Below are 15,971 nucleotides of genomic sequence, written 5' to 3' on the forward strand. Positions count from 1 at the left end.
TGATTCTGCACTCGACCTGGAAACCACATTTTGTTTCTTACTTCTCCATGAGATCAAGTTGTCTCCCAAAAACACACAGAATCCTGTGGTAGACTTTCTATCTACTACAGATCCAGCATAGTCAGCATCAGAATAGGCTACTATCTCCAGAGTTCCACCTTTCCTGAACAGTAACCCCTTTCCAGGAGAGGATTTTAGATATCTGAGAATCATTATGGCTGCATTCCAGTGTACCTCAGTTGGTTTGTCCACGAACTGGCTAACTTTGCTTACTGCTAAAGCAATATCTGGTCTGGTCACAGTTACATATAATAACTTCCCTACTAGGGAGCGATAGCTTTTGCTATCAACAGGTTTTGACCCTTCTTCAAACAACTGAACTTTATGGTCCATGGGAATATTTGTTGGTTTAGCTCCCAACATGCCTGTTTCCTTTAATAAGTCAAGAACATACTTCCGCTGAGACAAAACCATTCATTCACGGCTTCTAGCAACTTCTATACCTAGAAAATACCTGAGTGAACCAAGGTCTTTTGTAACAAAGTGTTTTTGAAGATGAGCCTTTGTGGCTTCAATAGCTTTCACATCATCTCCTGTAAGAATGATGTCATCCACATATACCACCATAACAACTATGCCAGAGCTAGTTTTCTTTATAAAAAGTGTATGATCTGCTGCCGATCTATTAAAGTCAAAGCTTGACATCACTTCAAACAACTTTTGAAACCATGCACGAGGACTTTGTTTCAAGCCATAAATCGCCTTTCTCAATCTGCACACCTTCTGACACTCCCCCTCAACCTCAAAACCTGAAGGTTGTTGCATGTAAATAGTCTCAGATAGATCCCCATAAAGAAATGCAGTTTTCACATCTAATTGACACAAGCTCCAACAATGTTGAACAGCTACTGAGAGAACAAGACGGATGGTACCCATCCGTGCCACAGGAGAAAAAGTTTCAAAGAAGTCAATTCCATATGTCTGAGTATACCCTTTCGCGACTAATCTGGCCTTGTACCTGTCAATAGAACCATCAGATTTGTACTTTATTGTATATACCCATTTACATCCAACAATGTCAGCATCTGCTGGGGAATCAACTAGATCCCAGGTATGCTGAGAGACCAAAGCTATCATTTCTTCTTGCATAGTCAGCTTCCAGCGATTATCGAGTGCTGCCTGGTGATAGTTCAGAGGAATGGTTTCAACAGATAAGGCTGAAATAAACGACTTCATTTGATGTCCAATTCTGGTATGGGAGACATAATGAGATATGGGATATAAGGTGCATTGCCTTGTCCCCTTTCGTAGAGCAATAGGCCTGCTATCATCATCCTGAAGATCACTATTGTCAGTAGAACTTACCTCAGGAGAAGAAGAAGATGAAGGCTCTTGCGGACATGGAGCTCTACGCACATATACCAATGGCGGATTATTAAATCTGGAAGAGGATAAAGTTTGGTTCGGTAAGGAGGGCACAGATTCCAAAGGAAAAGGAGGGATAGGTAATGGAAAAGATTCAGCTGGATCAACCTGCAGCGGGGAACCGGAACTAGAGTAATATGGAGAAGATTCCAAGAAAGATACATCCGCACTGACATACTCTCGGCGAGAAATAGGATCATAACATCGATAGCCCTTTTGATTTTTTGGATAACCGATAAATATGCATTTTGTAGCTTGAGCGGCTAATTTATCACGGTCAGGGCCAAGTTTGTGTACAAAACAAACACATCCAAATATTTTTGGTGAGAAAGAAAAAAGTGGGGCATCAGGTTTTAGGATATGTAACAGAAAGTTCGATCCACTTTGGTCACAACTCATGTATGGTCGAATAATGCACTATCTTGATTCAAGACTGAGTCAAAATTATTTAAAATAATTGAAAGAGAAATATTATATAGTTAAATGTTTTTATAAATAATTGGGAAATGAACATGGACCCGATATATGAAATTATGAATACATGCATTATGATAGGTTTTATATGAACACATGCATTATGATAGATTTTTAGTTTATTTTTATTATTTAACATGTTTTTGCTTTTATGATCATCTATTAGCTTATGTTTAAATATTCAGTTTATGTTACTATTTTTCTTTACAAATTTGGGAATTCATTAACGCAATTGCTTTAATTCTAAGATCCCTGGACAAGATTGTTTTTGGTATTCAAGGGGGCGTCTATAAAGGCCATGTAGGGACTGATTAACCAGGCAAGACCTGTATAGGCTCTCAACACATTACTAATATGGCATGAACCATATAAGTTTCACTTATCTGCAGTCTAGCAAGGCATGACCCACTTGAATCAAACCTGGCCGTGACTTCGCTGGCATGACCTAATAGGGGTTACACCTGGTCATAGGCAGGTTAGGTATAAGTTTAACAAGTCACCTTTAATTTACACATCCAAATCCGCATGGGCCTACCTAAAGATCCATCTTCCAAATCTGAGCCACTATGAATAATTTCAGAAATAAGACAAAGGTTATTCTCCTTTAGAAAGTTTTGCCTAGTCTTTTCCTTGAAAAAACTTAATATTATCAAAGAGAAAAAGATGATGCTCAAGCATGATTTCATTCAGGAAACAAATCTATATGGGCCTATTTGAAGATCCATCTTTCAAATCTGAATGACTTGTAGAAGACTTAAAATCATGCCTAGGAGACCTAGCTGCAAGCCCAGCATCTACTTGCAGGGGGGGAGGGGGGAGAGATAGAGGGGGCATGGAACCTAGCTTAGTATTTTCTTTTTGTTTCTGTAATGTTTGAAAACATTAAATCATGTTGCAGATTTTGAAATATTTAAGTTTTTCAGATTTTTTTTCTTATTTTTATATTTTAAACAATTTCACATTAAATAATTACATTTTTTGTGTCTCTAGGTGATGCCTAGGCAAGTGCCTAGGGGACCAATTCCTAGACGCTTCCTAGCACTTTTGATTACTAAAGAATCACATGTACACGCAAATATACTAAATTATTCCTAATGATTAGGTGTTTCAAATTACATTATTTGAGAGAATCAAAGCGTTATGAAATTTGAAAAGAGGATGCATAGGGAAGTTGTTCAATTCTGGAATAAGATGAAACATCAATTTGATCGCTCGATCTGGAACGGAGTAGGATAGAAGTTCAGAGAAAGAAAAAAAGAAATCATGTTCCACCAGAGCATCTGTTTTGGGTATAGAGGCTACAAAGGGTTGTTGTCCCCACTTTGTTTCATAGAGATTCCTCCAGGCTCCTCGTGCCACTCATGGGATAGGTAGGACCAAGTCAATCATGTTAGTGACTTTTAAGATGATGGCTTCTTTTTGGGGGTTTTGACATTGTGTATTATGCCAATTTGGTGCATATGCTGGCACGTATGGGATTATCAAACTTATCTAAAATCTGTGAAGTTGTGAACTGCAAAACAGGGCTGATTGCATATTTTGAAGTTTGATGATAAATTGTTAATTGTTTGTTATAGTTTTTAACTTTTTATTAGTGCCAAAATATTACAAAATGATGCTTGCAACAGGTTGAAATTTGGAAATTGAAAATTTCAGGTATGCTTCTTTATCAGTTTATTCAGTTATGTTAAGCATTAATTTCATTTGTGATTTTCAATGTTTAATGCATAATGCTGTTATAAATTATTAGAACTTAGAAAGGAAGTGAATCTAGTGATTACTGGTTTACTTGCTCATTTTTTACTTGTGTTATTTCTACCTGTGTAGCTTAATTATTAATATTTATTAATTCATTTCACAATTTCTAATAATTGTTCTTATGTATGTGGCTATGTGCAGTTATGAAGCTTATTTATTTTTTATGCAGATAATTGTTCATTAATTCATTTCAAAATATTTTGTAGTTTTTGTTCTTTGATGCTTTGATTTAGTGAATTTGCTGCTTGGAGTTTGATTATTTGCACACATTGTAGAAAACATAGTGTTATATTCAATATTTAAAGTATTATTTAAAAAACAACACTAAAAAAAATAGGTCCTAACCCGTCCGAGCTACCAAGTCGACCCGCTGACCCACGAGTCAAGGGTCGGGCGATCCGAGCCCGAGTCACGAGTTTGCCAACTATGCAAAGAATCACAGATCTTGACTTTCTTTGAGTGTAGTTCATTGAAGAATCAAGTAGAATTACCAGATACAGAAAACGCAATGACTGGATATCATTAAATCTCCAATAAGCAGGAACATCACATAAATAAAATGACTGTTGATCCTTTTAGAAGTCGACAAGAAGAACATGGAAGAAAGTTCCTTGAAAGGGAAGAAGGTCAGTGTCAATGAGGTTGTCGATCATGGAACAGTCTTATTTTCGTCCTCTCTTTTGCTAATCCATGTGCATGCAAGAGTATCTTAGCCCAAAAATGTGAGTACACATCCTTTTATTGCACTCTTAAACCCCCCACATAACCCTTCCCTTCAGATTTCACATAATATTCAATATCGTAAGTTTGTAATTACAGAATGCATGCATGAAATAAAGTTCCTACTTATGCACTTAGAAATAAAGTTCCTACTTATGCACTTAGAGCAAATACTTGAGGCAAATGCAGAAGTGCAATCAGTTAGGGGAAGACTTCTCAAATTTTAAAATTAAGATTCGAAAGCCGCTCAAGTGTCACCTATAAGGACTCTCAGAGTAAAATTTTAGAGCACACACACTATAAGGTAAGATACGGTCTAGCTATTCTAAAATAAAGCAACAGGCTGAAAATCTGTAATGCCATCCGATGATGAACCAAATCACAGATGGGCCATGTGATCAATAACTTGCAATGTACGATAGTTGCCCAAATGTGTAACTTGCCAAAAATAAAGTTTTAATATCTCCCAAACGTAGCCTTGTTGCTCATACCTTTTTGGAATTTAGTAAATGACCATACTTGATCCAACAACCAAGCCATCAAATGCAAGAAAAATCTTAATCTCAAGATTCACATCTTGATATGAACCCCAAAAGGGAGTTACCCATGCTCTATTAACAACCATGAGGAAATTTATGAAAAGTGCTACAAGGATGAAAAAAGGAAACAAGATAAACAACAAAGGAAATATGTAATGCATGCAAATGTAATGAGCTGAAGAATAAGAGAGACAAGTTTAGAAAAAAACAAGAAATACTATGCCTCCTTGAGGGTATCTCTCTAGCAAAACCAAAGACTCAGCCACTTTCTCAAATTGATCAAAGAAAAAATCCTTACAAAAGGTCTGCCCGCATGCATGCCCGGCGAAAACCCTCACGAGTAAGAAACAGAATAGAAGTCACCAAGAGATGAAATTGGATGGCAAAAAGCTACAGGAAAGGAGATAAAAAAAATCACCAACTAAAATCACAAGGAAATTGATGGATAGGACAATACAATGCATACAAATTAAAAAGAAAAATTATCCTATATCCCTATGCACATGCTCAATTCCACAAAAAGTGCCTGAACCCCATCATATATTTGTAAAGATATCACAAAAATCAATCCTAAGGACCCCCAAGAATGTTATCTATGAAATTCTTCTGTATTTTTTTTTGTTGAATGAAAATATCTAATAGTTATATGTAGTATTAAATCACTGAAGTTTCAATATAACTGTTGCTTCAGAAAATAGTTCAATGATGAATTGCATTGAAATTATTTATATGTGAATTAGATATAGAACAAAATATGCATCATCATTTTCATAGTTAGCCAGATCATGAATTAGAAGCCAGGTTTGGTCCAAATAAAAGAATATTGTGCAGTTGATAATTTGCTAATGGAGTCCAAGTTTTTAGTGTAAAGGTCTCAGCCAAGAAGTCTGGTGCATCTAATCAGCCTACCAACAGTCATCCTCAGGTATGAAATGGCTCAGGAAATATGTGATCAGAAGCTTTATATTGTTGTGGATTGAAATTCCCACATTGCATATGATGAATGTGATATCGGTAATGAAGTATGCGGAAATATAATCTAAAAATGCAACAAGCATTAACCAAGTCCAATAATGGACATGCACGATGGCACAAGGAAAATACAAACACTAAGTCCACAATGAGACAATAGCCAAACCTTAAAAAAGGCATTACAACAAGTAAAAAATAGGAGCTTTATTTAAGAGAGCTCAAAAGCAATACAAATACAAAGGGAGAGGTCCCCTATTTATACACAAGAAAAGGGAGAAATGAGAGAGCCATTGGGGGCTCCCACGTAGAGTCATTGGGAGCTGGGGGTCCCAACGACTCTATGGTGGGACCCCCAATGACATTAAAGAAAAAGGAAAAATAAAAATAAAAAGATAGGAAATACAAAAAATAATCTAACCTAATTAAATAGTTGTTTCTATAAACAACTAAATAAAAAGACCAAAATACCTCTATCGGGTATTTTGGACAAGATAGTATATATATACACATATTTTAACACCGCTCCTCAAACTTTACGGGGAGATAATAGAAAGTTTGTTAAGAAGAAAAATAAAACGAGGAGCAGGAAGAGCTTTGGTGAAGAAGTCCGCCAACTGGTATTCTGATGTGACATATGGCAATGTAATAGATTCTCTCAGATATTCGTCATGTAAATAGTGACAATCCATCTCAATATGCTTAGTACGCTCGTGGAAGGTATGGTTGCTTGCGATGTAAATTGCACTTTTATTATTACAGCACATCTTCGAAGGTATGGTGATGACTATGCACATATCACTGAGAAGACTTTGAAGCCACACAAGCTCCATGGTTGTAGTAGTCATTGTACAATATTCGGCTTCAGTTGAGGATAACGATACTTTGTGTTGCTTCTTGCATCTCAATGAAATCATCGAGTTACCTAAAAATACACATAAACCTATAGTTGAGACTCTATCATTGGGATTTTCAACCCAATCAGCATCATTATAGGCAAATAAATCAAGTGAAAAAGATGAAGAAAGAAAAACCCCTTTGGTTATGGTATTCTTGATATATCTGGCAATTCTTAAGACAGCACTCACTGATTGACTAAATGAACTGTGTGAGTTATGTTTGGCCGAGTGATGGACAAGTATGTACGAGATCCAACCAGTTGGCGGTAAGAAATAGGATCTTCAAGCAAAGTCCCATCCTCCAGTCTCAATTTGGCATTAATGACTTCAAGGGTTTCTATCTTCTTATCATCTGAAATACCAAACTTAGTACAAATGTCAGCGGCAAGTTTTATTCGAAAAAAAATGTACCCTCTGGGAGAGTACGCAAATTCAATACCTAAGAAGCATCTTAAGAATCCTAAATCAGACATGTCAATTTTTTTTTTTTTAATATTCTTAATATCATTGATTCCTTGTTTATCACTTCCTCATATCATCTACATAGAGTAGAAGAATAACCACCATAGAACTTGTACTTTTCACAAAAAGAGCAGTGTCAGTATAACACATGGTTGCCAATTGAGGAAGCGGGAGCGGGAAGCGAGAGCGGAAAGCGAGGCACTTTCAAAATTTTAGGAAGCGGGAAGCGTGGTACCACTTAGGAGCGAGTCGGGAATCGTCTCGGAAGCGACCTAGGAAGCGAAAAAAATAAAAATACAAAATACAAAAAATTTGAAAAAAATTGGGGAAGCGCGGGGGAAGCGTGCTTCCCATTTAAAAGTGGCGCTTCCCCGCACGCTTCGAAAGCGCGATGTTTCGCGCTTCCAAAGGGCGCTTTCCCTTTTACCTAGGCGCTTCTAGTAAATTTGGTATAACACGAATGAAAGCCCAAATGAATCAGCACATTACTAAATTTATTATGCCAAGCTTTTGGGGCTTGTTTTATACCATATAAGGGTTTTTTAAGTTAACTTTTCCAATGCAAACCCCCGACAGAGGATCCATGTAAACTTTTTCACTTAATTCGCCATTTAAAAAAGCATTTTTCAGGTCTAGTTGATAAATGGGTCATTGTTTAATAGATACAATGGCTATGAGGGTCCTAACACTAGTCATCCTAGCAACGGGGGCAAATATTTTTTCGTAATCAATACCATATTCTTGAGAATATTCCTTAGCCACTAATATAGCTTTGTAACGTTTTAAAGATCCATCACTCTTGGTCTTGACTTTGAAAACCCATCTACATAACGAAGTTATCTCTCAAGTTTTAGCTTTTTCAAGAGAACTAAGTTCTAAACTCATATCTTCAACCCAATGAGAAAGATTTTTTGCTTCATTATAACGGGATGGTTCATGAAATGAATATAATGCAATTAGACATGACCTATATTTTGGTGCCAATGTGTCGTAGGATACAAATCTATTTGGTGGATTGGAAATGTGATTGGATCTCCTAAGAGAGGTTTCCTCTAAGTTTGAACCTTGAGAATATTTTTCTAAAGCATTTAAAGGATTTCTTTGATCACACCGAGTACAAGTTTGCATAGGTCTATCAACAATATCATCACTTATAGGTATTGTTTCTTCAACATTTTCATTCTCATTTACATTGACATTTAGGGGAATATTCCCTTCATCATTCAAGGAATTATCACAAGAGATCAACTCTTTTTGTGGTAAAAGATCAAATAAGAAAGTATATTCAACTTCATTGTTATATTTGGTCTTCTCAAAACCATTTTCATTTTCTAAAAAGGTTACATCTTTAGAAATATATAGTTTGTTGTTTTGGGGATCAAAACATCTACATCTTTTTTTGTTTTCTCCGTAACCTAAAAATACACATTCAATAGCTTTTGGAGACAATTTATCCTTTTTATAAAAAACCACAAAACACTTACAACCAAAAATTCTTAATCTATTGAAGTCGGGTGTTCTTTCAAATAATTTTTCATAGGGGGATATGTTTTATAAAGATGATGAGATCATTCTATTTATTAAATAAGTTGATGTTAGAGTGGCTTCGGCCCAAAAACTTTTTGAAATTTCTTTAGAAATAAGTAGTGTCCTAGTGGTTTCCAAGATGTGTCTATGTTTTCTTTCGGCTAATCTATTTTGTTTGGGAGTTCTAGGACATGATCTTTGATGACAAATTCCATTTGTTACTAAATAATTTTGAAACTCATTTGACAAATATTCACCACCCGAATCGGATCTAAGGATAGATATGTTGCTTGAAAAATTATTTTTGACAATCATATGAAATTTTTTTAAGAATAAGAAGAGATCGGATTTGAAATTAAGAAAGCATATCCATACATATCTAGTAAAATCATCAATCAATATTACATAATATGAGTATCCTCTTTTTGATATGATGGGAGAAGGTCCCCAAACATCCAAATGCACTAATTCAAAATGTCTCTTAGAAATAAAAGTTCTATTTGGAAAGGGAGTGGATTTCATTTTTCCAAAAATATAATCCTTACTGGCAAAAATTTTCTCATTACAAAATTTTTCCCCAAAGGTAAAATATACATCTTAGAGAAACTTGGATATCCAAGTCTTTTATACCAAGTTTCATTATTTTTATCTTGGACATAATTACAAAAAGAGTTGGTAAGAAGGTTTAAATAATTCATGTAGTAGAGATCTTCCTTCCTATGACCTTGCCCAATCAGCTTTCCGAAGAGGAGATCTTGCACGAAGCAACCCTTAGATGAGAAGGAGATTTCCATCCATGATCGGATATTTGAGAAACGGAAAGAAGATTTAGATTTAGTTGTGGAACAACTCTAACATTTGGCACAAAACAAGTTTTAGAAGAATTTAAAGTTCCAATACTTTTAATTTGTAAAGATGTTACATCGGCAATTGAAACATAAGAGGTTTTTTAATTAGTGCATAATTCGGATAAGCCATTTTCAAGAGGTGCCATATGAAAAGAAGCTCTTGAATCAAGGATCCAAGAAGACATACCTGGAGGAGAGAAAGAGGCAATGGCGACACCCGATGTAGATGAAGATTTGAGTAGAATTTGAAGTGCCTCCGATAATTGAGCTAATGAAAAAGAATCATTTCCTTTGGTTGGTTCTTCCTTCCTTGGTGAAGTTTATTCGACAGAAGCAACTTTGATCTTAGGGGCTTCATGTAACTTGAGACAATTAGGCCTTATGTGTCCCGGTTCATGGCAATGATGGCAAATGACTTTCCTATAATTCCCATTATAGTCATTTTGCCTTCCAAAGAGTGGAAGCTTATAAGTTTTAACATGATTGTCGGGCTTGGACACGGCTAAGACTTTATCTCCTCCTTTAATCATGCCAAGACGAGTTTCCTCCTGGCATATTTCGGCCACGGCATCCTCTAAAGGAAGAGACTTAGATCTATAAAGGAGAGAAGCTCTAACTTGTTCGTATTCGGGCCTAAGCCTAAGTAAAAATTGAAAAAAGTGTTCTTTTCCATTTGTTCTTTTCTAAGTTCAACATCTTCACTAGCAACCCATTTTGGTTCAAGAAAAGATAACGCATCCCACAAAGGACTAAGTGTGCTAAAATAATCGCGGACACTCATGTCCCCTTGCTTAATGGTACGAATTTTTTCTTGAAGAAAAAATTGTCTCGCAAGGTTTTTTTGGGTATACATACCTTTCATAAAAAACCATGCCTCCTTTGCTTTGCAGAATTTGGCTATGTTGGTGCATATCTTTAGCTCCACGTTGTTCATAAACCATGCAAGGATTTTTGCATGTTTGCTTTCCCAATCCTCTATCTTGGATTGGTGATCTTCAATGGCCTTGGTGCGAATATTTCCTTCAAGAGCCTTTTCTTGTGCTCCTTCCATTTTGGTAAGTTTGAGTTGCGGTTCTGGAATGGAGCCCATCACGTATCCCCAAAGCTTTTTGCCCTTGAGGTTGTTCTCCATGGCGGATGCCCACATTATGTAGTTGGTGCCGTTTAGCTTGAAGGAGAGATCAATCTTATGATCATTCTCCATAGAGACTTAGAGAGAAGATGAGCAAAAAATGTGAAAGAGATTCCTAAATCACAAACTATCAATAGATAGTTTTAACACAATCAATGTAATAACAAAAAAAAAATTAAGCTTGGATTCGGGTCGGATCCAGACCCGAATGGAGGCACCGCCTCCCGTGTTTTTAACACAGGGAGGCTGGGGTTTCAAAGATAACCCCCGCCCCCCCCTTCTTCCTCTCTCGCTGTCTCTCTCCCTCACAGCCTCTCGGTCTCTCTCGATCCTCTGCGTTGCCGACGCTGCCACCACCGACGCCGCCGCTGCCGCCGTCGATGATTTCCAGGTACGCTCCTCGTCCGTTTTTCTTCTTCGTCTCCCCTATTTCCTCCCGCCTCCTCTTCTTCTTCTCCGGGAGAGATCGGCCGACAGGGGGCTGCGCCCCTGTCGTCGGCAGGGGAACTCCCCCCAGCCTCTCTCTCTTTGGGTCGACTGACAAGGGGGCAGAGCCCCCTATCGTCGCCATTCGCCGGCAGGGGGCTCCGCCCCCTGTCACTGTGTCGGCAGGGGGCTCCGCCCCCTATCGCTTACTGTTTTCGCAAGGGGTTTTCCCCCCTTCACTTGTTGGTTCAGCAGGGGGCTCAGCCCCCTGTCACTTGCTGTGTCGGCAGGGGGCTCCGCCCCCTGTCGCTTACTGTTTTGGCAAGGGGCTCTGCCCCCTGTCACTTGTTGGTTCAACAGGGGGCTCCGCTCCCCCTGTCCCTCTTGTTTCGTCGGCAGGGAGCGGAGCTCCCTGTGTCGGCCTATCTTTTCGGCAGGGGCTTTTGCCCCCTGCCTTTTTGTGGATTTTTCGGCAGGGGCGGAGCCCTGCCTCTTCGTGGTTCTTCCGGCAGAGGAGGGGCTCGCCCCCTCCTCTCTGTTCCCTCTGTTCGGCAGGGGAGGGGCACGACCCCTCCCTGCTTCTGTTCGGCAGGGGAGGGGCACGACCCCTCCCTGCTTCTGTTACAGCAGGGGAGGGGTCGAGCCCCTCCTCCCTGCTCCCTACGCCTCATGACGGCAGGGGAGGGTCGAACCCTCCCTGCTACCTTTGACGGCAAGAGAGGGTTGAGCCCTCCCTGCTGCCTCTTTTGGTCAGAGGAGGGGTCGATCCCCCCTCCCTGCACCATCATCCTCTTCTCTCCTTTTCAGTCGGCAGGCTGGCAGAGGCGACGCCTCCTGTCGCCTGTGTCCGACTGGTTGGCAGGGGGTGATGCCCCCCCCCCTGCCGCCTGTTGTTGATCGACTAGCAGGGGTTTGCAGTCCCTGCCCCTCACTCTCTCTCTCTCTGTTATCGTTGGCCGGTAGGGGCTGTGGCCCCTACCTAACGCCTTTTGACAGGACGACAGGGGCATTGACCCTGTCGCCTGACACTTTTGGATGGGCAGGGGATAAAGCCCCTGCCTGTCGTTTCTGGGAGGTCGGCAGGGGTTGGAGCCCTGCCTGTCCTTCGTCGACAGGGGCGGCGTCCCCTGCCGCCTGCATTTGTTCTTCGGCAGTAAGGGTCGTTGGGCCCTGCCTCGCATTTCTTCAAAGTTGGCGGGGACCGTTGCCCCCTGCACCTTGTTTGTTTTCCGGTAAGGGGTTTCGCCCCTCTGCCTTGATCTTGCTGCCTTTGGTGCTCTTCTGCATTCTGCAGGGAGTTGAGCTCTCTGCCTAACCTCGTATCGGGGTCCGGTACTACTGCAGGTCTTACCGGACCCACTTCTCATTTGTATTTTAGCATGCTAACCTTTTTAGCATCACAGGTTGAATGGTGGATCCTGCTCGCTCTTCATGGCTTGAGCTTGTGCTTACCTACGCAGCTGACATACGAGGACAGTCACCTCTTAAGGTAGGGGAAGATTGCACAGAAGACTTGGACAATTGAATTGAGTTCAATTAACTAAAAAGGACAAATAAATATATATATATATATCATATATATTTATACGAGTACGCATTTAACTCCAGGACGCGGTTTCGCGATCCTTGTCCTTTACGTTGCCGTCGCGCATCGCGCAAAGGTTCTGCGTTGCACCCCTGCTTACGGTCTTTACTTTGCCGTCGCGCTTTGCGCTAGGCTCTTGCTTTTGCATGTGTTGTTTTTACCTTGATATTGCAGATGACGTGCAGGTTCTTGCGCTTTGCGTATGCCTTAAAGGCATCCTCGTGGAGGATGAAGGGGCATTTACCACTCTCCCTCTTGCGACAAGAGTTCAGTTGGGAGCTCACGATACACCTTCGTCTAAGGAGAGGGATACCTCGCAAGGATCCTGATTCTTCGTGTGCGCAGTCCTGCAGAGTCGACTTGAGATTTCAGGGAGCTGCGCAAAAGCATCGAAGACTGCTCCAAATCGAAGCATTTGGAAGGATGTGACTGGCTGGTTCTGCTCGCCTTTTTGGCATATCTTGGGTGATCCCAAATTGAGGGTTCGAGCGAACTTCTTAGCGGGTGTTTTGTTGAGAAACCCGTATCCCGTCTATCGAGGCCGGTATCGAGTCATGCGAGACATGTAGATACCCCGATAGCGGATGTGATTCGAGATAATCACATGCATCATGTTGGCACAAGGTACTGTTGTTTCAAAAGATAGAGTAAAGTTGATAAACTTTACATCTTTGTGAAACACTCCTGTTGAGGCTTCTATTGACGAGTTATACCCCCTTCATCCTAGAGTACTTGTAGTCGTGCACGACACGTCTAATACAGCGATGATCGGATGAGACGGTCGTGCGACCTCGAACAACGCTAAATGCAAACTGTTGTAATCACATAAATGGCCTCACATTCGCCTTCACAGGCAAGATGCTCGAGTGGTTTAAATACCACAGCATAGAATGGGTCTTTAGTTAAGCAACCTCTAACGTACCTATTCGCTTCTTTGTGTCTGTCAAGGGAGAGGACAGAGCGGTACAAACTCCAATGGACAGGTTGTTAACAACCACCCTACGGGCAACGATCCGGCCTCCCCAATCATTGGAGTTAGGGGAAAGGGGCTACATTAGTTAGCTCAACACTTCTGCAGAAGTTGGATGTGTCCGTGGCACAGCCTCCTTTGGGGAATCCTCTCTCAGCTAAAGCCGTACTTTAGAGCAAACTCAACTAGCTATTCGGGTTATTGAAAATACATAGAATAACAGACGCCCGAACTAGTCTCAGTTGGTTCTACGTTTTCCCTGCGCGTACCCGCAGGTTCGTAATTATCGAAACATAAGGTCGGTTCACACTGGTCGTTGAGTCGTGAGCTTTGCTTGCACTACTGCTTCTCTTGCACTACTGATTCGCTTGCACTACTGCTTCGCCTGCACTACTAATTCGCTTGCTTGCTCGATAGTTCAATATGCTACTCGTTGAGTTGTGCACGCCTGTCAAGGCGTTACTCTAGTTGGTTAAACTGCTTACGCAGTTCTTTGCGGAGTAATAAGGAGTTTCTCATACTAGTTAAATGCTTATAATAATAGCATTATACCAGTTGCTACATATTAGCATGTGACTCGCTTTATCCCTTGGTCGAACTGTTTGGAGCTTATTGTAGCGTAGCACTTGTTGGCTTGCATCTCTTATGATTGATGTGATTGCATACAACTCATAATCTACGAACTGGTGGCAACTAGGATTGATGTGGCCGCTTGTCTTATAAGCTGCTTACATATTGTGATATAACTGTCGTCGTATGATTGCTTATGAATGACTTGTGATGTAATGGTTTATGTCTTACAACTAATTTAATTACTTGTCGATAGACTAAGCCATTTTATGGTAATTATATGCTTTACGAGCATTGTTATGAGTGCTTGTCTTATTCAGTTGTTTTGTTTGGCTGACGGGTAGAGTTAGTTACCCTTCGCCCATAGAATCAACTGAATTGCCAAATCTGTGTGTTCTCATGTGTCGTTTACACATGCTTTGAGGGCCTATTTGAGGATTGCAATATTCCTTGTGGCAATCATACGATGTGTAGGATTATATGCTTCTGCGTGGAGTGATACGATGCATATTGCTGATATATATGTTTGTGCCCATATTGTGGCTACTGACACCGAGAGCAGTCAACTGTTCGGAGCAGTCGATTGTATAGATACGTGTGTCACCGAGTAGGGTGTTTGTCGAGCACCTGATCTCCAAAGGATTATCTGCGAGGGCGTGTATGATCAAGACCAGGTACCCGGCTAGAGTGGGAGATCTCTGTGAGAAGGTACACTGTCCACGAACGGGTAGCCGCAAAGACGGTGAACTCCTGTGAGGAAGTGTATGGTCCAAGACCAGGTATACCATCTAGGGTGGAATTCTTTGTGAGGTTATATATTTCCCAGACCAGGTGATCCGGGCGTTGATCTTGTTGTTTGTATTAGTGGCTATCGATCCTGAGAGCGGTCATTTATGTGGATGCGTGTATCGCAATGATTTTCATTGGATATGGCATTTGTTAGGGACTGATCTCCCAAAGGTTTCGCTGTGAGGTTATATTTTTCCCAGATCAGGTGACCCGGCTAGAGTGGGAGATCTCTGTGAGGATGTACACTGTCCACGAACGGGTAGCCGCAAAGACGGTGAACTCCTGTGAGGAAGTGTAGGGTCCAAGATCAGTTATACCCTCTAGGGCGGTAATTCCCTGTCCGGTCGTATATCTCTCGGACCAAATGATCCGACGTGGATCTTGTGTTTTTGCTTACCATAAAAAGTTATGGTGAGCTGTGACGACCTTCTGAGATTGTTTGTGATAGCCAACTATGAATTCATAGTTTCGGCTTTCTGTTTAAGCATGATTACATGCTTGACTCAGGTGTGAGAATCAGATCGTTAGCAATTTGAGTTAGTGATCATGTTTTGGACCTTCTACGGAAGGGTGAGCTTTTCTGAGAAGGTATGACGCCTTAGTGCGTCATAACCGGTGACGGTTAGCCGCGTAAGACTTTGAGAGATGAGAACAGGTTAAGGTTGTTGAGGACAACGCGTTTGTTAGAAGTAGTGAGCGACAAACGATGTCCTGATGGTGATTAGATGTTGTGACCTCGTTCTAGGAACGAGAACAAGCTAGATGCGTGGTGGTTCACTGCCTACGATCAATTGAATCGTATGCTGCGTTTGTCAGTTGTACTGCTTACTTGCTTTGAACTGCTCACTGTTTGCACTACTTACGTGTTTGCACTATTC

At 40.7% G+C, this 15,971-nt stretch overlaps 1 protein-coding gene across 7 annotated transcripts in view; it reads right to left on the reverse strand.

Moving 5' to 3' along the window:
- LOC149842560 (uncharacterized) overlaps positions 1 to 15,971 on the reverse strand; it is a 98,820-nt gene that overhangs the window by 49,258 nt on the left and 33,591 nt on the right. The window contains exon 3 of one of the 7 annotated variants that reach the window (XM_089999283.1): positions 5,215 to 5,306. The exons of the other annotated variants lie outside the window; for them this stretch is intronic. Within the exon in view, the coding sequence (XP_089855409.1) occupies positions 5,215 to 5,306 (92 nt within the window). The remainder of the gene's footprint in view (positions 1 to 5,214; positions 5,307 to 15,971) is intronic. 7 annotated transcript variants of the gene reach the window in all.

This window comes from Nuphar pumila, chromosome 3 (genome assembly GCF_984573655.1).
Source record: "Nuphar pumila chromosome 3, dmNupPumi1.hap1.1, whole genome shotgun sequence".
In the NCBI taxonomy this organism is placed as follows: domain Eukaryota; kingdom Viridiplantae; phylum Streptophyta; class Magnoliopsida; order Nymphaeales; family Nymphaeaceae; genus Nuphar; species Nuphar pumila.